The sequence below is a fragment of the Oryctolagus cuniculus genome, chromosome 11 (assembly GCF_964237555.1).
Source record: "Oryctolagus cuniculus chromosome 11, mOryCun1.1, whole genome shotgun sequence".
NCBI lineage: Eukaryota > Metazoa > Chordata > Mammalia > Lagomorpha > Leporidae > Oryctolagus > Oryctolagus cuniculus.
Genome location: NC_091442.1, coordinates 59,129,770 through 59,150,089, shown reverse-complemented (window position 1 = coordinate 59,150,089; position 20,320 = coordinate 59,129,770). Strand labels below are relative to the sequence as shown.

The window sequence follows — 20,320 nt, the reverse complement described above, 5'->3', positions numbered from 1 at the left end:
TCGGAAGGCAAACGTCCCCGTTGGCTGTGCCCCCTTCCCTCTGAGGGACTACTGCACCAGCTAGGGGAATTTGTCAGCTGGGGAGCCCTATTCACTGGGAATATTACGGGGCCTCTGGGGAGCAAGCAGTCACCGATGGGAATTTTAGATGGATGCTTTTGGGCCATGTCAGGAGTGTGGCTCCTGCTTCCTTTTTTCTCACCCATATCTACACATGATAGGAAATACCAGCGAGTTTCGGGGGCAGCAGGGTCAGAAGTGGCGGGGTGGCTCACAGGAGCGCCGCTTGGAGAGGGGGTGGACCAAGCCACGCCGGGAATACCCAGGAATCGCCGGCCAGCACCCTGCCTTGGGCGCCCCTCAGTCTGACTTTCTAAAGTTACAGAGAGCATAAAGGCTCGGCTTCTAAGTCTAGGGCTAATTTCATTCAAATAGGGTTAAGCAAGAAACTACTTTTCACACCACGGAAACGCCGGGCCCGCCTCCACTTGTCCCCATCGGCACACCGTAACTCCGTTTCGCCTCGCTCTTGCGTCACACACGTTCTCCGGGGCCGTCAGTACCTGGCTCCTTCCGATTGGCTTCGACATGTCCCAAGCCCTTCCTGATTGGCAGCGGCAACTATGAACCCGCCCTTCTTCCCGCCGTAAAGTTCGGTTGAGCTGGAGGCGCGGGGGAGAACTAGGGAAATTGGAATTTCCCACGTAGCTGACGGCGCTTGCTCTCGTACTACTCGTTTTAATTCCACGCGCTCCAAAATATCCGCCATGGAGAAATCTTGGTAATGACCCATTCCCCCGTAGGCATCCCAGGAACACATCTGACCCTTGCCCTAATCTCCTCCCCGCCGCCGGGGGAGAATTCTGGGTAACCGATTTCTCAGGTTCCCCCAGAGAATTCTGGGTAGCTATCCGTTTCCATCACCCTCCCCTACCCCCACCCTACTCGTGCATAAGTGGCCATTCTTGTTTTCCCCAAAGAATCCTGGGTAACTATTGCTTAGGATTCTGGGAAACTGACATCTCTAGTTCCCCTCACCACTCAAAGCCAGTTCTGGGGGAAAAGCTCCTTGGACCCCTCAACCTAGCTCTACCCGCTATGGTTCCCGCTGCCTTCACCTGTCCCAGGGTTGAAGTCTCCCGAATGAGCGGGTCTGAGGGAGGAGGGAGGGAAAGCAAGGATGAGGTCGGACAGCAGGGCGGTGAGAAGAGAGGGCCCAGAGGAGAATAAGGATAAGTGTTCCCACCTCCCCACCCCTGCCTGCCTGCTTCGTCCTCTCCCTGCCATCTCATCCCTTCCGCCAGCCTCGCGGCACCCCTGCCCGCATAACCTAGGACCAGTACCCAGGCCTACCCGTGACTCAGTTAACCTCTTTCCCTTTGCAGGCCAGGATGTTCAGTCTAGGCCCTCTGGTGCTGTCTGGCTGAAGGCTGGGCCCGGCATCTAAAGGGACTGTGGCAAGGGAGGGTGCGACACAGGTCTGATCAGCTGCCTGCATCATGAACTTTGAGGGTCTGGACCCTGGATTGGCAGAGTATGCTCCGGCTATGCATTCCACCCTGGACCCTGTCCTGGATGCCCACCTGAACCCGAGTCTGCTACAGAATGTGGAGCTGGACCCGGAGGGAGTAGCCCTGGAGGCTCTTCCCGTCCAGGAGTCGGTGCACATAATGGAAGGCGTCTACTCTGAGCTGCACAGCGTGGTGGCTGAAGTGGGCGTGCCTGTCTCCGTCTCTCACTTTGACTTGCACGAGGAGATGCTGTGGGTGGGGAGCCACGGGGTAAGAACTGTATCCCTTTGTGGGGGAGTGAAAGGAGCTGCTGGCAGTCTCTGGTCTCTGCCCAAGGAGAGCTGCTTTGCCCAGAGTTAGAACTGAGTGGAAATGATGAGTGAGTTAGCTGGGGCTCTAAATCCAGACCAGAGGGTGGAGGCAGAACGGGGGGCCTAGGATCCAGGGATGAGTTACACAGATATTCGTTCTCAGGAGGCATCCTACTTTAGCCTGTTTGCCCTTCTTGTTTTGATTAATCTTGATAATTACCCATCAGTTAGACTATAGCCACCTAAACCTAATCTCTAATGGCTTTCTCTGTTTTCCATGTTTATAATTATAGAATGTTTAGCGAATGTGTCTGTATACCTTACAAGGAATTGTTTTGTCTTCTCAGGTTGATTTAATCTCAGAGAAGTTATCAATGTGATTTAAAAAAAAAAAAAAGATTTATTTGTTTGAAAGGCAGAGTTACAGAGAGAAAAGGAGAAACAGACAGAGATTTTTCCATCTGCTGGTTCACTCCCCAAATGGCCACAAAGACTAGGGCTGGGCCAGGCCAAAGCCAGGAGCTTCATTCAGGTCTCCCATGAGGTTGCAGGGGCCCAAGGACTTGGTCCATCTTCCACTGCTTTCCCAGGCACCTAGCAGGGAGCTGGATCAGAAGTGGAGCAGCTGGGACTGGAACTGACACCCATATGGGATGTGGGTGCTTCAGGCCATGGCTTAACCTGCTGTGCCACAGCGCCAGCCCATCAATGCAATTTTTAAAAATATGTTTCCATATTGCCAATATATTATGGAGCCATAGATTTTGTAAGAAATAATATGCTTTGGGGCCGGCGCTGTGGTGTAGTAGGTTAAGCCTGCAGTGCCAGCATCCCGTATAGGTGCTGGTTTGAGTCCCACCTGCTCCACTTCCAATCCAGCTCCCTGTTAATGGCCTAGAAAAGCAGTAGAAGATGGCCTAAGCCCTTGGACCCCTGCACCCAAGTGGGAGACCAGGAAGAAGCTCCCGGCTTCTGGCTTTGGATCCACCCAGCTCTGGCCATTGCGGCTATTTGGGGAGTGAACCAGTGGATCGGAGACCTTTCTCTCTGTCTCTCCCTCTTTCTATCTGTAACTATGCCTCTCAAGTAAATAAATAAATCTTAAAATAATAATAATAATGTGCTGCCCATTGTTTACTAATTTACCTTATGGGATGCTGGCACTGTAGGCAGCGGCTTTACCTGCTATGCCATAGCACTGGCCCCTAATTTACCTTTTACAGGACATGAATTGTTTTTCCATTAGAAGGGATGGATTTTTTTCTTTGTGACTTATTCCGTTTAGTAGGCAGTATCTAGGCAGAGAAGAAAGCTGAGTAAAACAGAATCCTTTCCCTTGAGGACTTTATGGGACACTGAAGAAGAAAAGATTTAAACAGATAATTCCATGGTGCTAAATGCCAGTGTGAAAATAGTTACTGCAGGGTCAGAGAGGGCCTTCCTTCACTTTACTTCAGGAAGTGATACCTGACTGCTTTTTGAGCTACCTGCTTGGTGCCAAACCCTGCTATAAGGTTTTAAGTTTGGAATGAGCAGTAAACAAATTAAAAAAATACAATATTCTCAGATGTTGGTTTGTACTAAAAAAAAATTACAGTGTAGTTAGGGAGGTGAGACAGTGAGGGGTGGGAGATGGTACTATTTTAGATCAGAAGATGTCTGATAGAGTCACCCTTGAGTAGAGAGACCTGGATCCAGGCTAGGATGACCATTCTATGTTTTCTAGAAGGAAGAGAAGGAACCATGCAGATATTTGGAGAAAGAACCTTCTAGGGAGCTTCATATGCTGTGTTGAAAGAGTTTAGATTTGATCATCCCGGATTTCTATCTGGAATGACAAGGTGTGGCTTGCCTCTAGGTGGAATGCTGAAGTAGCAGCATATAGTTTGGCTTAAAGAAGATGGAGCAGACTACTGTAGCAGCTCACATAAAATGTGACAAAGGGGGTGGGCATTGTGTCCCAGCAGACTAAGCTGTCACTTGGGATTCCCACATCCCATATCAGAGTGCCTGGGATCCAGTCCCACCTCTGCTTCCCATCCAGCTTCCTGCTAATGTCCACCCTGGGAGAACAATGAGTGACAGCTGAAGTACTTGATTCCTTGCCACCCATGAGAGAGACCTGGAGTTCCTGGCTCCTGGGCTCAGCCTGGCCAAGCCCTGCCTGTTACAGGCATTTATGGAGTGAACCAGCGGATGGAAGACGTCTTTGTCTCTCCTTCTGTGTCACTCTGCCTCCCCTCCAAAAAAAAGAAAAACATAAACAGCAGGAATGAAGGCCTGAAGGATGCACTGCTAAGATGGGTACATAAGAACGGACTTGGGAAATATTTAGAAAGTGAAATAAACCGGACTTGACTATTCTATGACTTAGTCAACTGAGTGGATCAGGTAACATAGAGAATATAGTACGAAGAATTAAAATGGGATCCAAGTGGTGAATGTCATTAAGAATGTAATGAATTTGAGGTTCTCCGGGCTGTCCAAGGGGAGATGATGTTTAGTAGGCATTTGGATCCTCTAAGTCTGAAGCTGAGCTAGGGAAGGAAATAAGGCTTCATTGCCCTTAACATGTTTCACTGAAACCTTGGCAGTGGAAGACAAGTAGCATGAGAAGATAGTGGGCTGGGGACAGCCGTGTTTCAAGAGTGGTCAGAAGGGAAGGGAGCACGGAAGGACAAGATATGAACTAAGAGTCAGGAGGGAAACCAGGAGCAAGTGACCTCATAGGAGTCAAAGGGGGAATGGGTTTCACATGCTCTGTGTTCCAGCCTGTGACTCATAGTACCCCTTTCCCAGCTGGCTGGCAGGGACTAGGACTGTGGAGCATGAGGAAGCCAGCCCGACACTGGGAGATGGGACCATATTCCTCACTTTTTTTTTTTAAAGATTTATTTTATTTATTTTGAAAGACAGTTATACAAAGAGGTAGACAGACAGAGTCTTCCATCTACTGGTTCACTCCCCAAATGGTCGCAACGGCTGGCGCTGAGCTGATCTGAAGCTAGGAGCTAGGAGCCAGGAGCTGCTTGTGGGTCTTCCACGTGGGTGCGGGGGCCCAAGAACCTGGACCATCCTCCACTGGTTTTCCAGGCACATTAGCAGGGAGCTGGATCCGAAATGGAGCTGCCGGGATTCAAAGTGGTGCCCATATGGGATGCTGGCACTGCATGCTGGGGCTTTAACCTGTTTCGCTACAACATTGGCCCCTCCTGACTTTCTGAACACCGTCCAAAGCAACTGAGGCATTACCTATTCACAGAGTCACTATAAGGATAAAATGAAGGATTTACAAATGTACTTTGTAATACATTAACCAAATGTGAGACAGTATTTTTTTTTTCTTTTTATATGAGACAGTTTTATCGGTTTCTTTATTGCTAAGATGTCTGGTCCCTGGCCTTATGCCCCAGTTGCTACTAGCTAGAAAGGCCAGGAAAGGAAGGAGAAAAGCTAAGCAAGGCCTACTTCTTGACCTGTATTGGGGTGGCCCTGTCCCTGCACTGTGCTGTACCTGTTGTCTCCTTCCCCAACAGGGCCATGCCACTTCATTTTTTGGCCCAGCCTTGGAGCGCTACTCATCCTTTCAAGTCAATGGCAATGATGACATTCGACAGATCCAGAGCCTAGAGAATGGTATTCTTTTTCTCACCAAGAACAACCTCAAGTATATGGCCCGTGGGGGCCTCATTATATTTGATTACCTGTAAGTGGCTTTGTGGCTTTGGACGTGGAAAGAGGGAATGCACAGGATGGGAAGGCTTGGGGTTGGCAGCCTGGGAGGCCCTGGTCCCTTAGCCTCTCCTGTTCCCCCACAGGCTGGATGAGAGTGAGGATATGCACAGCCTCCTGCTGACCGACAGCAGCACTCTCCTTGTTGGTGGGCTGCAGAGCCACATATTGGAGATCGATCTTAACACTGTCCAGGAGACTCAGAAGGTACAGGGGCAGGCAAGACCCACGCAGGGTCTGAGGTTATGGGGCTGGGCCAGGGCCAGTGTATGCTCGGGCTGGTGGGTGTGACCTCGCAGTTACCCCATTCTCTGGGAAAAATCATCTGTCCCACTGGTTTTCCCTGCTTCCCTCTGCAGTATGCAGTCGAAACACCTGGAGTCACCGTCATGAGACAGACAAATCGCTTCTTCTTCTGTGGCCACACATCCGGCAAGGTCCTCTCCCCCACAGTACCCTGTTTCCCTGGGCGTCTGGTGGGCTTCTGCTTCTCCTCCATTCTGCCCGTGGAGTGGTGGCCTGGAGGCAGGGGATGAGAAGGGTGAAGTCACTTCCTGCTCAGTTACATCACCCTGTTTGCAGCCTCTTGTTTTCTGTTGTGACTCAGTGCCTCGGAGGCAGAAGGGTGAACACGAGTTCTCCTGCTCTTGGCTTCTGTTTGCCTTTTCTGCATCCTACCTGTCCATATCCTAGAGCGCCAGTTCTTCTGGTCATGACCTCACAGCGTCAGGCGGGTGGCAGATAACTCTTCCTGATAACAGGGTTGGCAGATAACAGACTGTCTCTTCTTTAGATTTCCCTGCGAGACCTCCGCACTTTTAAGGTGGAGCATGAGTTCGACGCTTTCTCAGGGAGTCTGTCAGACTTTGACGTGCACGGCAACCTCCTGGCTGCCTGCGGCTTCTCCAGCCGCCTCACTGGCCTGGCCTGCGACCGTTTCCTCAAGGTGTACGACCTGCGCATGATGCGTGCGATTACACCGCTTCAGGTCCACGTGGATCCCGCCTTCTTACGCTTCATCCCCACATATACGTCTCGGCTCGCCATCATCTCTCAGTCGGGTATGAAGACATCAGAGCAGGTGGCAGAGGTCATGAGTGAAGGGGAAGTTGGCCCCAGGAGGAGTGCTCTCCCAGAGACCTCTTTGTGGAGAAAAGAAGTAACCTCTCACCAGGGTCCCACAGTTTCACTGGGGTTTGGGCAGAGTTAAGAGCTTTGATTTTTCCCCCCCTTTTGGTTGTGAGGAACACCACAAAAAGAGATAGAGTAAGGAGAGTCACTCTTAGAATGGCTCCTGTGGCTTATGGGAAGGAGTCAGAGGACATGCTGCCTCTAGACGTGCCTCGGGGTCCCTGTGGCCTGGGTATCAGGGCACCTGGGTAGGAAGGGCTCCTTTCACATCGCAGGGCTCACTGAGCTTTTCCTCCCTCCTAGGACAGTGCCAGTTTTGTGAACCCACCGGCCTGGCCAACCCAGCAGATATCTTTCATGTGAATCCTGTGGGTCCTCTGCTAATGACATTTGATGTGTCAGCCAGCAAGCAGGCCCTGGCCTTTGGGGATTCTGAGGGCTGCGTGCACCTCTGGACTGACTCCCCTGAGCCTTCTTTCAACCCCTACTCCCGTGAGACTGAGTTTGCTTTGCCCTGTCTCGTGGACTCACTACCTCCTCTGGACTGGAGCCAGGACCTGCTGCCTCTTTCCCTCATCCCTGTGCCACTCACCACTGACACACTTCTCTCTGACTGGCCTGCTGCCAACTCCGCTCCAGCCCCCAGGTTGTACCTCACCTCTGGGCCCAAAGGAGGGAGGGGGAAAGAACTGAGCTGAGTCCTCTGCTAGCCCTGTCATTATTTACTACTTTCCTGGTTTTTGTTTACCTTCCGTATTCTTTCTGGACCCTTGGGGTTGGGAGTGGATGGGTGGACACTGTGACCCTTTAAGCCCTAGACTTGTACTGCATTATAGGCGAGCACCTCCCGTGGATGCAGAGATTCTGCGCACCATGAAGAAAGTAGGCTTCATTGGCTATGCCCCCAACCCCCGCACCAGGCTACGTAATCAGGTGTGTTCAGAGGGGACGGAGCTGGCCCCTCCCCAGTCCACTGGCATTGCTGCTTTTGTCTTTGTTGGTCTTTTGGTTTTAAACAGTTCGTAAAGGCTTTTGGGGACCACTGAAATATTGACAGAGCTGTATTAGGTGTTAGGGAGGATTTGGAGACTTCAAAGATGCAGTCCCTGTTTTTAGGAAGTTTAGTGTGTGGTTGGTGAAGGTGAGACATTGCTGTATCAGAAATTGCTTCCATGCTGTTGCTGAATGCTAAAGGAATGTCTAAGCATTCAGTGCCAGAGATGCCACAGTAGTCAAGGATGGCACCATGAAGAAGGCGGCCGCTGAGCAAGAAAGGTGCAGTAGGGCAGGCAGATGGTGATACAGAACAGGCACGATGAGGGCAGCGTTAGGAAAGCTCTCGGAGGCATAAACGCAAGAGGCGCTTCTGAGGGGGCTCTGAGTCCACCAGCCTGGCTGCAGGAGACTTGGCCTTGGGAAATTGAGAGAGAGATAAAGTTAGAAAGGGCCAGGTTGGGAGCCTGGCACGCCAGTGCGTAGTAGTGACACACCGAAAGCAGCCTTCTGGGAGGGTTAGTTTGGTGGTGGTGAGCTAGAGAGAGTGAACACAGGGGAGACCCGTGTGGCAGCTGTCACAGCTGTGCAGCTGCGATGACGCAGAGGGATGGCAGTGAGAATAAAAAGGAAGAAGTGGGGGTTGGGCGTTTAGCCTAGCAGTTAAGACACCTGCGTCTCATATCAGAGTACCTGATTTCACTTCCTGGCTCTGGCTCCTGATTCTGGCTTCCTGATAATGCAGACCCCGTGAGACAGCAGTGATTGCTCAAGTAATTGAACTTCTGCTATTCATCTGAGAGACCTGGGCTGAGTTCTTCAGTTCCTGGTTTTGGCTCCCTAGAGGCCTAGTCCTGGTCATTATGAGCATTTGGGGAGTGAACCCCTGGAATGGCAGTCTCTCTGTCTAGCTTTTTTTCTACCTCTCGAAAAAAAAATTAAAATTAAAAAAAGGCAGATGCTGAGAATGCCATGAAAATAGATAGTTTAGGACTTGATGGCTCTTTCAGCATTGGGATAAAGGTGAAGAAGAAGCCAAAGATGGTGAAGATCCAACAAAGATAACTCTTTTTTTAAAACTCTAGATTCCTTACCGACTCAAGGAGTCGGACAGTGAATTTGACACCTTCAGCCAGGTCCCCGAGTCACCGATAGGGCGGGAAGAGGAGCCACATCTGCACATGGTCTCTAAGAAATACCGCAAGGTGCTAAGGGACAGCATGGCAGGGGCCCTGTGGGATGTGGGGCAAGGTGCCCTGGGAGGGAAATGGTACATGAAGGAGTTGGAGGACTCTGTCAGGAGGCCTTCGCCTACAACCTGGGCCCAGGAGGGAGGATCTGGGCAAGGCTGTGGCTACTGGGGAGGTTTGGGGGGCACTCTCAGGATCTCCTTGTCCCTGCTCAGACTGCTTCCATCTCAGGTGACCATCAAATATTCCAAGCTGGGGCTGGAAGACTTTGACTTCAAGCATTACAACAAGACCCTGTTTGCTGGACTAGAGCCGCACATCCCCAATGCCTACTGTAACTGCATGATCCAGGTAAGGGTTGGTGTTCCCATGCTTGGGTGGGCTTATTGCCTGTGGCTCCTCAGCCCCGACTGTACTCTTTCCAGGTCTCCTCAACCAAGCCCACCTTCCCGTGGTCGCCTCTGCCATTCCTTGTTGCCTCACAACTGAGGTCCCTTCTGTGGGCACCAGTGCTCATGGGTGGCCCCTGCCTTGTATCCCCCATCAGCTCACCTCACCGCTGCATCCCTTGTCTTCCCTGTCCCGGTTGCCTGCACCAGTCCTGCTCTCCCCTCCAGGTGCTCTACTTCCTGGAGCCTGTTCGCTGTCTCATCCAGAACCACCTTTGCCAGAAGGAGTTCTGCCTGGCCTGTGAGCTGGGATTCCTCTTCCACATGCTGGACCTCTCTCGTGGCGACCCTTGCCAGGTCAGTGCCTGGAGACCTGGGACACTTAAAATGGACGGAGAAGGGAGGTGGACAGCAGGCAGGGGCACTGCAGTGCAAATGACCCCCAAAGAGAAAATGATTCCTTTCCTCCGACACACTTGCAGGGCAGTAATTTTCTTCGAGCATTCCGCACCATTCCCGAGGCCTCAGCCCTTGGTCTGATCCTGGCTGACTCGGATGAGGCTTCCGGCAAGGGCAACCTGGCCAGGCTCATTCAGAGGTGGAATCGCTTCATTCTCACCCAGCTGCATCAAGATATGCAGGAGCTGGAAGTGCCCCAAGCTTACCGCAGTGCTGGAGGCAGCTATGGGATCAGGTCAGGAATAGTGGTAACTCCCGTGACAAGCCCCTGTGTGCCTCAGGGGGTCTCCAGCTCCCTCAGTGTGCCTCTGTCGCCTTCCCCACTTTTAGCAGCTTTTGCTCATCGGGGGACTCTGTCATTGGGCAGTTGTTCAGCTGCGAGATGGAGAACTGCAGCCTCTGCCGCTGTGGCAGCGAGACCGTGCGAGCCTCCTCCACTCTGCTCTTCACGCTCTCCTACCCTGAGGGTAGAAACAGTGGTAACCCTGCAGCCGGGTCGGGAAGGCTTCCCAGAATGTCCTGGAACACCAAGGAGGGGGCGTGGGGGGGTTAACCAGGGCTGAGAGGAGAGCCTGGGATGAAGCATCCAGTTTCTTCTCAGATAAAACCGGGAAGAACTATGACTTTGCTCAGGTGCTGAAGCGAAGCATCTGCCTGGAGCAGAACACACAGGCCTGGTGCGACAACTGTGAAAAGTACCAGCCCACGGTGAGCAGGCTCTTGTACCTGACTAGTCCTGCCATGCTGGGGACTCGGCCATGGGTTCATCTGGGGCTGGCACTGCCACCCAGGCGTCTAATCGGGAGTGGGAGGAACCCTAGTTCTTAGGATGCAGGCCCGGGCTTTACTGTCTAGGATTCTTTCCCCATAGATTCCCAGCTACCCCTTCTTTGTTTCATCCTCAGATTCAGACCCGCAACATCCGTCATCTGCCAGACATTCTTGTCATCAATTGTGAGGTTAACAGCTCCAAAGAGGCCGATTTCTGGAGAGCGCAGGCTGAGGTCAGGACCAGGGCTGAAAACGGGCCTGTCGAGGCATGCCTTTCCTGTTCACCCCCTAGGGCTGCCTTCTGTTTGTGCTTACGTTCCTAAACAATCAGAAGTTTTCCTCCCTGTGTTCAGGTTGCCTTCAAGATGGCAATGAAGAAGCACGGTGGGGAAGTCGTCAAGAACAAGGAGTTTGCTCGGGCTGACCGGTAGGCACCATCTTGGGAGCTGTCAAAGGATGGTGTTACCTGGCGGATCCTCTTGTTACCAGCTGGATCTCTGCAGGACACATCGATTCCTCTGTGCTGACAGGAAGGAAGTGGGGAGTCCCGAAGGTGCGCTGCTCTGTCCCTCCATGGAGGAGCTGAAGAATGTCTGGCTTCCTTTCTCCCTTCGCATGAAGATGACCAAGAACAAAGGGCTGGATGTTTGCAATTGGACTGATGGGGAGGAGGTGCAGGTTGTTGAAAAACTGGGAATGGGGGCAGGGAGGATACGGGAGAGGAGGTGGGGCAGAAGGTGAAGCTGGCTGGGGAAAGGTGGAACTTAGTAAGGGAGTGAGGCCTGTGATTTACAACTTGTAAGATCTTCCAGACCAGCTCAGGTCAGCCCTGGGAGTCGTAGACGGGCTAGGATGGAAATAACCCACCCTGGTCCCCCATTCCCTATACCCCCAACTCCCTGTCCTCTGTCCCCATCCCCCCTTCCTTCCCCATCCTTAAACTTAGCTTAGCAGCCTGGGTGCCCCCCTCACAGTGGGGCCCAGCCAGGGCAGAGGAGGAGCATGGTGTCTATGTGTATGACCTGATGGCAACTGTGGTACACATCCTGGACTCACGCACAGGGGGCAGCCTGGTGGCTCATATCAAAGTTGGAGAGACGTACCACCAGCGCAAAGAGGTGAGTGAGGTGGCACAGGGCAGGGACATTCCTGGGGATGGCCACAGTGGAGTCCCAGGTCTGTCGCTGAGTCTGAGACAGGGGTCCAGCCGTCACTCTGACATCCATCTTCCTGTGTCTCCACAGGGTGTTACTCACCAGCAGTGGTATCTCTTCAATGACTTTCTCATCGAACCCATCGATAAGGTTAGTTGTCACACGTTCCACTCCACCTTTCTTCTCCCCTTTTCCTAGCATCTTCATCCTTGGGGCCTTATAGAAAGCCAGGCAAAATCAAGAGGGAGGGATCCTCAGGAATGAAAAGTATTATCAGAGTTAAAAATAGCACCCCGGTCCTGGCTTCTGCCTGGCTTGGGGAAAAGGAAGAGGGGGTGTATGCAAAGGCCATAAGTGCTTTTTTTCTTCTATAGCATGAAGCCGTGCAGTTTGACATGAATTGGAAAGTACCTGCAATCCTTTATTACGTGAAAAGAAATCTCAATTCCAGATATAACCTGAACAGTAAGTAACAAAGAGTAGACCCAAGGGTATGGGCAGTTTAGATAGTTTAGATAGGACTTTAGGAAGAGATTTGGGATAGAGTGTGTCAGTATTTTGGATTGGTAATCAGCATTAATATTTCTGGGCACACTAAAAAGATTTCTGCTTACTTATTTTAATTATGTTTAAAAACATTATTTATTCGTTTATTTGAGAGGCAGAGAGACAGATAAACAGAGAGGAGAACTCCCCTCTGTGGATTCATTCCCAAAGTGCCTACAATGGCTGAGGCTGGGCCATGCTGAAGCCAGAAGTTGGGAACTCAATCTAGGTCTCCCACGTGGGTAACAGGAGCCCAACCACTTGATCCGTGCCATCACTGCCGTCTTCTGGGGTCTGCATTGGCAGGAAGCTGAAACCCAGATGGCTGGATACAAGTTGCAGGGATCCTAACTGGCTGCCTAGCTGCTAGGCCCGACACTCACCCTCGACCTTGTGTTTAGAGCTGGCGATCCCGGGGGTGGGGTGGGGGAAGAGATGAGGGTGGGAAGTTTGATCAGAGTGATTCAGGTCTCAAGTTTGAGTCTAACCATGTTCATAATCACATGAAGATCTCCCCTTTGGGAGATATGTTCCTTATTAAGTCTCTGTTTGGTAGCTTTAAACTGTACTTTCTCTGTAGGCTATGATTCAAATGAAAGCTTTGTTCTTTCTTGTCTGTTCTCAGTATATTTCTTTTAAAAATTAGCTTATTTTGTGAGGCAGACATCCCATCCTCAGGTCTACCGCCCAGTTGCCCTTGATCCAGGAACTCAATCCCCATCTTCCACGTAGGCAGCAGGGACCTAACCATTTGAGCCATCACCTGCCACCTTCCAGGGTGAGCGTCAGCAGGACACTGGAATTGGGAGTGAAATAGAGCTGGGACTGAACCCAGGCACTCCAACATGGGATGCAGGCATTCCAAGCAACCGTACCAAACTCCTGCCACTGTTTCTTTGTAATTTTCTGATTAAACCTGCTCTGTTCATCAGATAGGATCTTAATACTTGCATGCCTTAATTATTGAGGGACGACAGCATAGACCCAGAGTCTCCCATTAGCCACCTTGGGCTTTTCTCCTCTGATACCTATCCCAGCCCCCTGTCCTGTGTGTTCTCCCTTCCAGTCAAGAATCCTATTGAGGCTAGTGTCCTGCTGGCTGAAGCCTCACTGGCACGGAAGCAGCGGAAGACACATACTACCTTTATCCCACTGATGCTGAATGAAATGCCACAGGTTGGGGATCTGGTGGGCCTCGATGCTGAGTTTGTCACCCTCAATGAGGTAACCAAGACTAAAAAGACAGAACACTGGCATGGAACTGTAAGGCCATTAGGAGTTACAAGCATTTCTGATTTCCTTATCAACTCTCCTCACATAGGAAGAAGCAGAGTTACGCAGTGATGGCACCAAGTCCACCATTAAACCAAGCCAGATGTCAGTAGCAAGGATCACCTGTGTTCGGGGCCAGGGACCAAATGAGGGTATCCCCTTCATTGATGACTACATCTCTACCCAGGAGCAGGTATTACTGTAGGTGTGCGAGTGAGGCAGACCCTGTACTTGAGAACCCAGGGAAGAGTGGCAGGAGGAGACTCTGCGCCTCACTTCCTTTCTCTATTCCCAGGTCGTGGATTACTTGACTCAGTACTCGGGGATAAAGCCGGGAGACCTTGACGCCAAGATATCCTCCAAGCACCTCACAACCCTCAAGTCCACGTACTTGAAGCTTCGGTTTCTCATTGACATTGGCGTCAAGTTCGTGGGCCATGGCCTGCAGAAGGACTTCAGGGTCATCAACCTCATGGTTCGGGCAGGGACTCTTAGGAATCACCTTTGAGGGTGGGCCCCCAGGGTATACATTGTGCTTTTGGAGAATGGGAAATGAATCTTTAACTCTCCCACTGTTTTATTTCTGCCAGGTGCCCAAGGACCAAGTACTTGACACTGTGTACCTGTTCCACATGCCCCGAAAACGAATGATTTCCCTGCGATTCCTTGCATGGTACTTTCTGGGTGAGTTGCTCCATCTTGTAGACAGCGGAGGTGCTCATTAGAAATAGGAAAACTGCTGGAGGTCAAAGGGGAGTAGGGACAGCCCTGAATTAGCGATGAGATTGACCAAGGGATTTTTACAATTAGCGTCAGTATCTCCTCTACACTAGGGAAGGTGTTTGACTCTTTGCCTTATAGGTAATTTATTGTTTTCTTTGAGTCATAGGGTGGGAGTCGGGGGGATATGTCGCTACCTCCCTTTGCCTGGTCCCCAACTCTTCTGCCTTTACTCGCCCTAGACCTGAAGATTCAAGGGGAGACCCATGACAGTATTGAGGATGCCCGCACAGCTCTTCAGCTCTATCGAAAGTATCTGGAGCTAAGCAAGAACGGCACTGAGCCTGAATCCTTCCACAAGGTGCTCAAGGGCCTTTATGAGAAGGGCCGGAAGATGGACTGGAAGGTGCCTGAGCCAGAGGGCCAGACAAGTCCCAAGAGTAAGGCCTGGAATGGGAACAGGGAGACTGGCTCGGACAGGTTTTGATTGCATACATGGAGGTTATACCCACCACCACAACGATGTTGATGAGTGATGATAACAAGACCAATCTTACCCTATTTTTTGTAAAGTGATTAGCAATTACAATTGCACTTAATCCTCCTAACAGGCAGGGAAATTGTTTTTATTATTGAAACCCTGCATCAGTCCTATAATCTCCTCTTGCTGAATTCTGAAATGTTTGGGGAAGGTCCACGCCCGTTTTCTCGTCCATTTTCTTCACGAGAGGCGTCCAGGTGTTCTCTGCACTCGCCTAACAGTCGTGCTCTCGGTTTTGTCTCTGACAGACGCAGCGGTCTTCTCCTCAGTGCTGGCACTCTGACCTGCCCTCTCCCTTCAGTGCTCTGTAGCCCCAGAACTGGGAGATGGCTTCCCAAGTGGGTCCACTTCCAGAACGGGACCTGCTCAGTCTCCACAGATGGTGCTATTAATAGAACTGGAACTCAGAAAAATCGATGCAAAGGTTCTAGGAGCCGGATTCCTTCTTCATCCTTTGCAAAACAGCAGGCCAGATACAAAGTCTAGACCCAGACGGAAAGTAATTGGCATTCTTAATAAATACCCGGGGTGATTAGTATCTAGGCGGAGAAGGTTCTGGGACCAACACTCTCAGCTCCTAGCTGGCTGGGGACTGAAGTACTGGACAGTGACAAGAGGATATACTTAGTAGCTCAAGATTTAGCTCAAGTCTTCAATTGCTCAGGGGATGCCTGGAGGGATCATCATGTTGCAGCTTGGGGAATCAAGAAAACCACAGTTGCCAATACCATTGCCAAAAGGGACTTTGTTTCCTGGACAAAGCTTGGCTGCTGGCTCCATTCCTGCTGACAGCTGAGAAGCATCTGTCTTCCATCTTCTTTCCCGTCTCAAGTTTTGTTATTTTTTAAAAATTTATTTTAAGCCGCATGTTTTATAAAATAAAAACGAAAATATTGTCTAATCACCTGTCTCATTATAGAACTGCTTTTGTAGGGGTTCTGTGAAGCTCTATTATTATTTTTTGGTTTCTTATTAACACTCAGAAAACTAAAGTTGTGCTCAAATCCACATCCGGGAATGAAGGTAAAGCTTCGGGGTCCAAAGTTATGGATACGGGAGAAGTGAAATTACTCCCTTCCTGGACAACACTAGGTGTTTGCTGTAGATGCCCAGTACCCTAGGGTCAGACTGCTGTGAAGACACGTGGTATGGTTTGCGTAAGCCGCAAAACTACAAGTCCCAGGGCATCTGCTGACGCCAGCAGCTGCCGAAAGGGTCAGCTGGTGCTGCAGTGCGTTCTGGGAGATGTAGTTTCGAGGCGAGGTCGTCTGGCTGGCTAGCCGCAGCCCGGGGTTCTGAAGGCCCTAGCCCACCTAGAGCGATGCATCGCTCGCGCCTCACTGCTCCCGTGTAACACGCCGGGCTCCGTCCGCGCCTGGCGCCGCTCCTGTTCTGCTACCCGCCGGCGGCCAGTCACGTGGAGCCCTTCGCCACGCAAGTCTGGGTCCTTCTGCAAGCCACCGGGGTCCTCGCCACTTCAGTGCCGCTCCCACGTTGCCTGTTCGCGCGAGAGTTTGCAGGGGCGGGTTTAGGGTCGCTGTGTGGTGGGGGCTCGCCCGGCCACACAACCCGAGCCCCGCTTAGGCGCCCAGTTAGGGTGCAGGGAGCTGGGTCAGGCGGCTGCCTGGGCACCCCGTTTCTAGAAAGCACCGACGCGCTCTGGAGGATCACGGACAGCCCCGCTCCCCCCTCAGCCAGGTGCGAGGCTCGGGAGCCACCGAGGCCAAAGTGAGAGTCCGGCGATTTTGCAGCGCCTGGGCCACGGCGGCGGCCCTGGGAGCAGAGGTGGGACGCGTGCGGCGCTAAGGGCTGGGGACGGGCTGCAGCGAAAGCAATGGGGGAGCCCTCAGAAAGGGGGCTGGTCCACACGTGCAGTCCCTTGGAGGCTGGCGGAGGGCATGCGGGCATCTTCTGTGCAGGATCCTGTCAGGCCCTGGTTGTTGAGCGCTCTGCTCGCCGGCCGCCTGGCCTGACCGCAGGCCCCTCGCACGGTCACCGGCCTCCGTCCCGTAGCTGCCACATAGCCCTGTGAACCCTTGGCCGCTAATGGTAACGTACCAACACTTAGGGACTCACCTGCCCCTGAGCCCCAAGCCCTGCGCTCCGGAGGGGTCAGCCCTCAAGCGCCGGCGCAGAGGAGCTTCTTTGTGTCCCAGCCATTTCCTGGAAAGCAGTCAGAATGGCAGGAGGCTCTGGAAGGCCTTGGGATGGAGAGGTGGAGTGTGGGGGGTGCAGGGGAAGTAGAGTCGGTTCCTTACTCTGTTTTGTTTTTTTTTTTTTTCCCCCACCCAAATTCAGGTGGAGCAACCCCATTACGTTAAAGATGAAAGGCTGGGGTTGGCTGGCCCTGCTTCTTGGGGCCCTGCTGGGAACTGCCTGGGCTCGGAGGAGCCAGGATCTACACTGTGGAGGTAAAGAAAAGCACACAGAACATAAGAAGGGGGAGGGAGTGGACTCTGGGCAGGGCTCGAGACCCAAGGCCTGGGGGGAAATGAATGCGAATCCCTCTTACCCAGCTTGCAGGGCTCTGGTGGATGAACTCGAGTGGGAGATTGCCCAGGTGGACCCCAAGAAGACCATTCAGATGGGATCTTTCCGGATCAATCCAGACGGCAGCCAGTCGGTGGTGGAGGTAACTGTTAGTTCCCCCGGAGAGTTCACTCTGGCTTTGAATGAGAACGCAGCTCATTAAGACGGACTTTGGTTTTACAGAAATGAAGACTAACTCAGAGAGGTCCCTGGAAGATTGGGCTCTGTCTCATGAGGTTATCCCTTGTGTGCCTTCTTTCTGGCTCCAACCCCTAAATACTCTGTTTCTGTACAGAACTTGTCACTGGGAGCCCTGATCAGCCCTCTTCTTTATACATCTTTAATTCGTGTAACTCCTGTTTCCTCCCTAGCACTGGGATACATACAGACTTTCATTCAAAAAGAATAAAAGGTCTTATGCTTGTAATTAGGAAATTGATTTCAGCTGAAAATGTAACACACACAAAGCTGTACATAGTGAGCAATATGTAAACATTAAGGTTATGAAGCTTTTGGGTTTTTTTATGTACCTTTTTTTTAAAAAAAGATTTATTTACTCATTATTTGAAAGGCAGAGTTACAGAGAGACAGAGGCAGAGAAAGACAGAGAGGTGTCTTCCATCCGCTGGTTCACTCCCCAGTTGGTTGCAACAGCCAGAGCTGTGCCAATCCAAAGCCAGGAGCTTCCTCTGGGTCTCCCACGCAGGTGCAGGGGCCCAAGCACTTGAACCATCTTCTACTGTTTGCTCAGGCCACAGCAGAGAGCTGGATCAGAAGTGGACCAGCCAGGATTTGAACCAGCTCCCATATGGGATGCCAGCCCTGCAGGCGGCGGCTTCACATGCTATACCACACTGCTGGCCCCTGTGAAATTTTTTTTTTTTTTTTTGACAGGCAGAGTTAGAGAGGGACAAAGGTTTTCCTTCCGTTGGTTCACCCCCGAAATGGCTGCTACGGCTGGGGCACTGCGCTGATCTGAAGCCAGGAGCCAGGTGCTTCCTCCTGGTCTCCCATGCGGGTGCAGAGCCCAAGCACTTGGGCCGTTCTCCACTGCCTTCCCTGGCCACAGCAGAGAGCTGGACTGGAAGAGGAGCAACCGGGACAGAACCGGCACCCCAACCGGGACTAGAACCCCGGGTGCCGACGCCGCAGGCGGAGGATTAGCCTAGTGAGCCGCAGCACCGGCCGAATTGTTTTAATAGTTGTCATCCTCAAAGCCTGTTTTGCGTCTCTATTGCTGTCCTACTGAAAACAAATGTTGGTTTCATTCTAATACTAAAAAAAAATAAATAAATTATCAAGGAGTGATAAGAGGTGCTGAAGGTTGGGTTGGTACCCATGGTCAAAAATTTAATCAATCACACATAGATAATGAAGACTCCATAAAAAAAAACAAAAAGGACAGGGTTCAGAGAGCTTCTGGGTGGCTGGAGGATGGTGCTCAGGGCATGGAAGCTCTGTGCCTCTCTTCATCTGAAGCCTTTGTAATATTCTTTATAATAAGTTGGTAAACATGAGTATTGATCACCTACAGTCATAAGAATGAATTCAAAGGAAAAGAACACCATTGATCAGAGTTGATAATTTGGAGTTAATGCTACATGTCTTATTTGTGCCATGCAGTAAAGATAAAACCATATATTCAAAAGTACTTTGAAACTATACAAATATAGCCATACTGTGTTAGTTAGGGAAGGATTTTTAGAATAAGTTAGTTGAGCCAGAGTTGGAAGGAAGAGTAAGGATATAAATTACTAACGCGCAGACATAGGAGATAGTGACCGAAGGCTGAGGACTTTTCCAGGTGCCTTACGCCCGCTCCGAGGCCCACCTCACAGAGCTGCTTGAGGAAGTGTGTGACCGCATGAAGGAGTATGGGGAACAGATCGATCCTTCCACCCACCGCAAGAACTACGTGCGCGTGGTGGGCCGCAACGGAGAATCCAGCGAACTGGACCTGCAGGGCATCCGCATCGACTCGGATATCAGCGGCACCCTCAAGTTTGCGGTGAGCTCTGGCGCGGGGGTAACTCGTTCTTGGAAATCGGGAGGGCTGTTGGACGGCTCAAGTAGAAAGTTGGGTTAATGTCCTTGTCCTCGTCTCTGGAGGTAGAGGCAGGAGGCCTCTTCCTGCTGCCCTGTATCACTCGTCTCTCCTTTGGGTTGGCAGTGTGAGAGCATCGTGGAAGAATATGAGGATGAACTCATTGAATTCTTTTCCCGAGAGGCTGACAATGTTAAAGACAAACTTTGTAGTAAGCGAACAGGTAAGCTACTACCCATTTATCTCATGTTCTCACCGCCCTATGGAACCTAGCTACCTTCTCTTGGGAAACCTGATAATAGCCCAAGAGTTGGTTTCCATTTCCTTTGCCCCTTGGCTTAGGGACTAGGAGTGTTCCTCTCCATTCTCTGTCTGCTTTCAGATTGGAGATAGAAGCAGGGTGCGGGGCGGGGGTGGTGCAGAGGGGCATGTTTTGTCATTTCTAAGCATATGCTCTCAAGCATGGTGGTTGGTGTGTGCGTCAGTTTGGCTTACCGTATTTCCTTGTTAGTGGTGTGTGTCAGAATGAAAGTGGCGTTTCCCTTCCAATCGTTATGTACTGTTTGCAGATCTGTGTGACCATGCCCTGCACATATCTCACGATGAGCTATGAACCATTGGAGCAGCCCAGACTGACTTGATGGATCACCCCCAGGAGGGGAAGACGGTGGCATTGCCTTTTATATTATGTTTTTACCGAAATGAACTGAAAAAAAATATGAAACCAAAAGTGCAGATGTGTTGTCTTTGCATGCCCGGAGTCAGCCTTTCCATTAGGCCTGAACATCGGGGATTACAGATAGGGAAGGGAGAGCTTGAGGACTGGGGCAACAGAAAGAGGGCTCTGAACCTTTCACTCTGCCTTCGGAGGTTACGCCCCACTCATGAACTAGGTAAGCATTTATTCACTGCCCACCCGAAACGGTGTGCTTAGATTCTAATTATGGAGAAGAGAGGACCCTCTACGCCGGTGGTAGTATAGAATTCTATAAACTCCTTGTACCCATGCCAACAAAGCACGTAAAAC

The 20,320-nt window shown here is 51.3% G+C and overlaps 2 protein-coding genes and 2 long non-coding RNA genes across 17 annotated transcripts; 2 read left to right on the top strand and 2 right to left on the bottom strand.

The window, feature by feature from the left end:
• The first annotated feature begins 631 nt into the window (after positions 1–631).
• PAN2 (poly(A) specific ribonuclease subunit PAN2) lies at positions 632–15,621 on the top strand. Of its 13 annotated transcripts, none has more exons than XM_070052391.1 (26): positions 632–781; positions 1,386–1,781; positions 5,359–5,528; positions 5,641–5,761; positions 5,914–5,991; positions 6,348–6,615; positions 6,989–7,331; positions 7,522–7,618; positions 8,764–8,883; positions 9,100–9,219; positions 9,486–9,614; positions 9,740–9,951; positions 10,047–10,183; positions 10,318–10,424; positions 10,622–10,720; positions 10,841–10,914; positions 11,018–11,159; positions 11,462–11,605; positions 11,732–11,791; positions 12,016–12,106; positions 13,254–13,411; positions 13,509–13,652; positions 13,755–13,934; positions 14,050–14,143; positions 14,422–14,619; positions 14,969–15,621. In XM_070052391.1, the coding sequence occupies exons 2-26, from the start codon at positions 1,500–1,502 to the stop codon at positions 15,001–15,003; spliced, it is 3,603 nt and encodes a 1,200-aa protein (XP_069908492.1). In that variant the 5' UTR covers positions 632–781; positions 1,386–1,499; the 3' UTR covers positions 15,004–15,621. The 13 variants fall into 13 exon arrangements, with proteins under 13 accessions (XP_069908492.1, XP_069908491.1, XP_069908488.1 ...); XM_070052390.1 differs by having other exon boundaries at positions 11,018–11,165; XM_070052387.1 differs by having other exon boundaries at positions 10,991–11,159.
• LOC103348297 (uncharacterized) lies at positions 7,716–11,145 on the bottom strand. Its single transcript, XR_011380100.1, has 2 exons — positions 10,954–11,145; positions 7,716–8,096 (listed from the first exon to the last, which is right to left on the bottom strand). It is a non-coding gene; the product is annotated as an uncharacterized lncRNA (long non-coding RNA).
• LOC138844366 (uncharacterized) lies at positions 15,526–17,123 on the bottom strand. The gene is made up of 2 exons (XR_011380104.1): positions 16,797–17,123; positions 15,526–16,218 (listed from the first exon to the last, which is right to left on the bottom strand). It is a non-coding gene; the product is annotated as an uncharacterized lncRNA (long non-coding RNA).
• Positions 16,216–20,023, top strand: CNPY2 (canopy FGF signaling regulator 2). Of its 2 annotated transcripts, none has more exons than XM_070052421.1 (6): positions 16,216–16,418; positions 17,019–17,131; positions 17,237–17,352; positions 19,054–19,257; positions 19,420–19,516; positions 19,863–20,023. In XM_070052421.1, the coding sequence occupies exons 2-6, from the start codon at positions 17,044–17,046 to the stop codon at positions 19,904–19,906; spliced, it is 549 nt and encodes a 182-aa protein (XP_069908522.1). In that variant the 5' UTR covers positions 16,216–16,418; positions 17,019–17,043; the 3' UTR covers positions 19,907–20,023. The 2 variants fall into 2 exon arrangements, with proteins under 2 accessions (XP_069908522.1, XP_002711123.1); XM_002711077.5 differs by having other exon boundaries at positions 16,216–16,505.
• Positions 20,024–20,320: the final 297 nt, after the last annotated feature.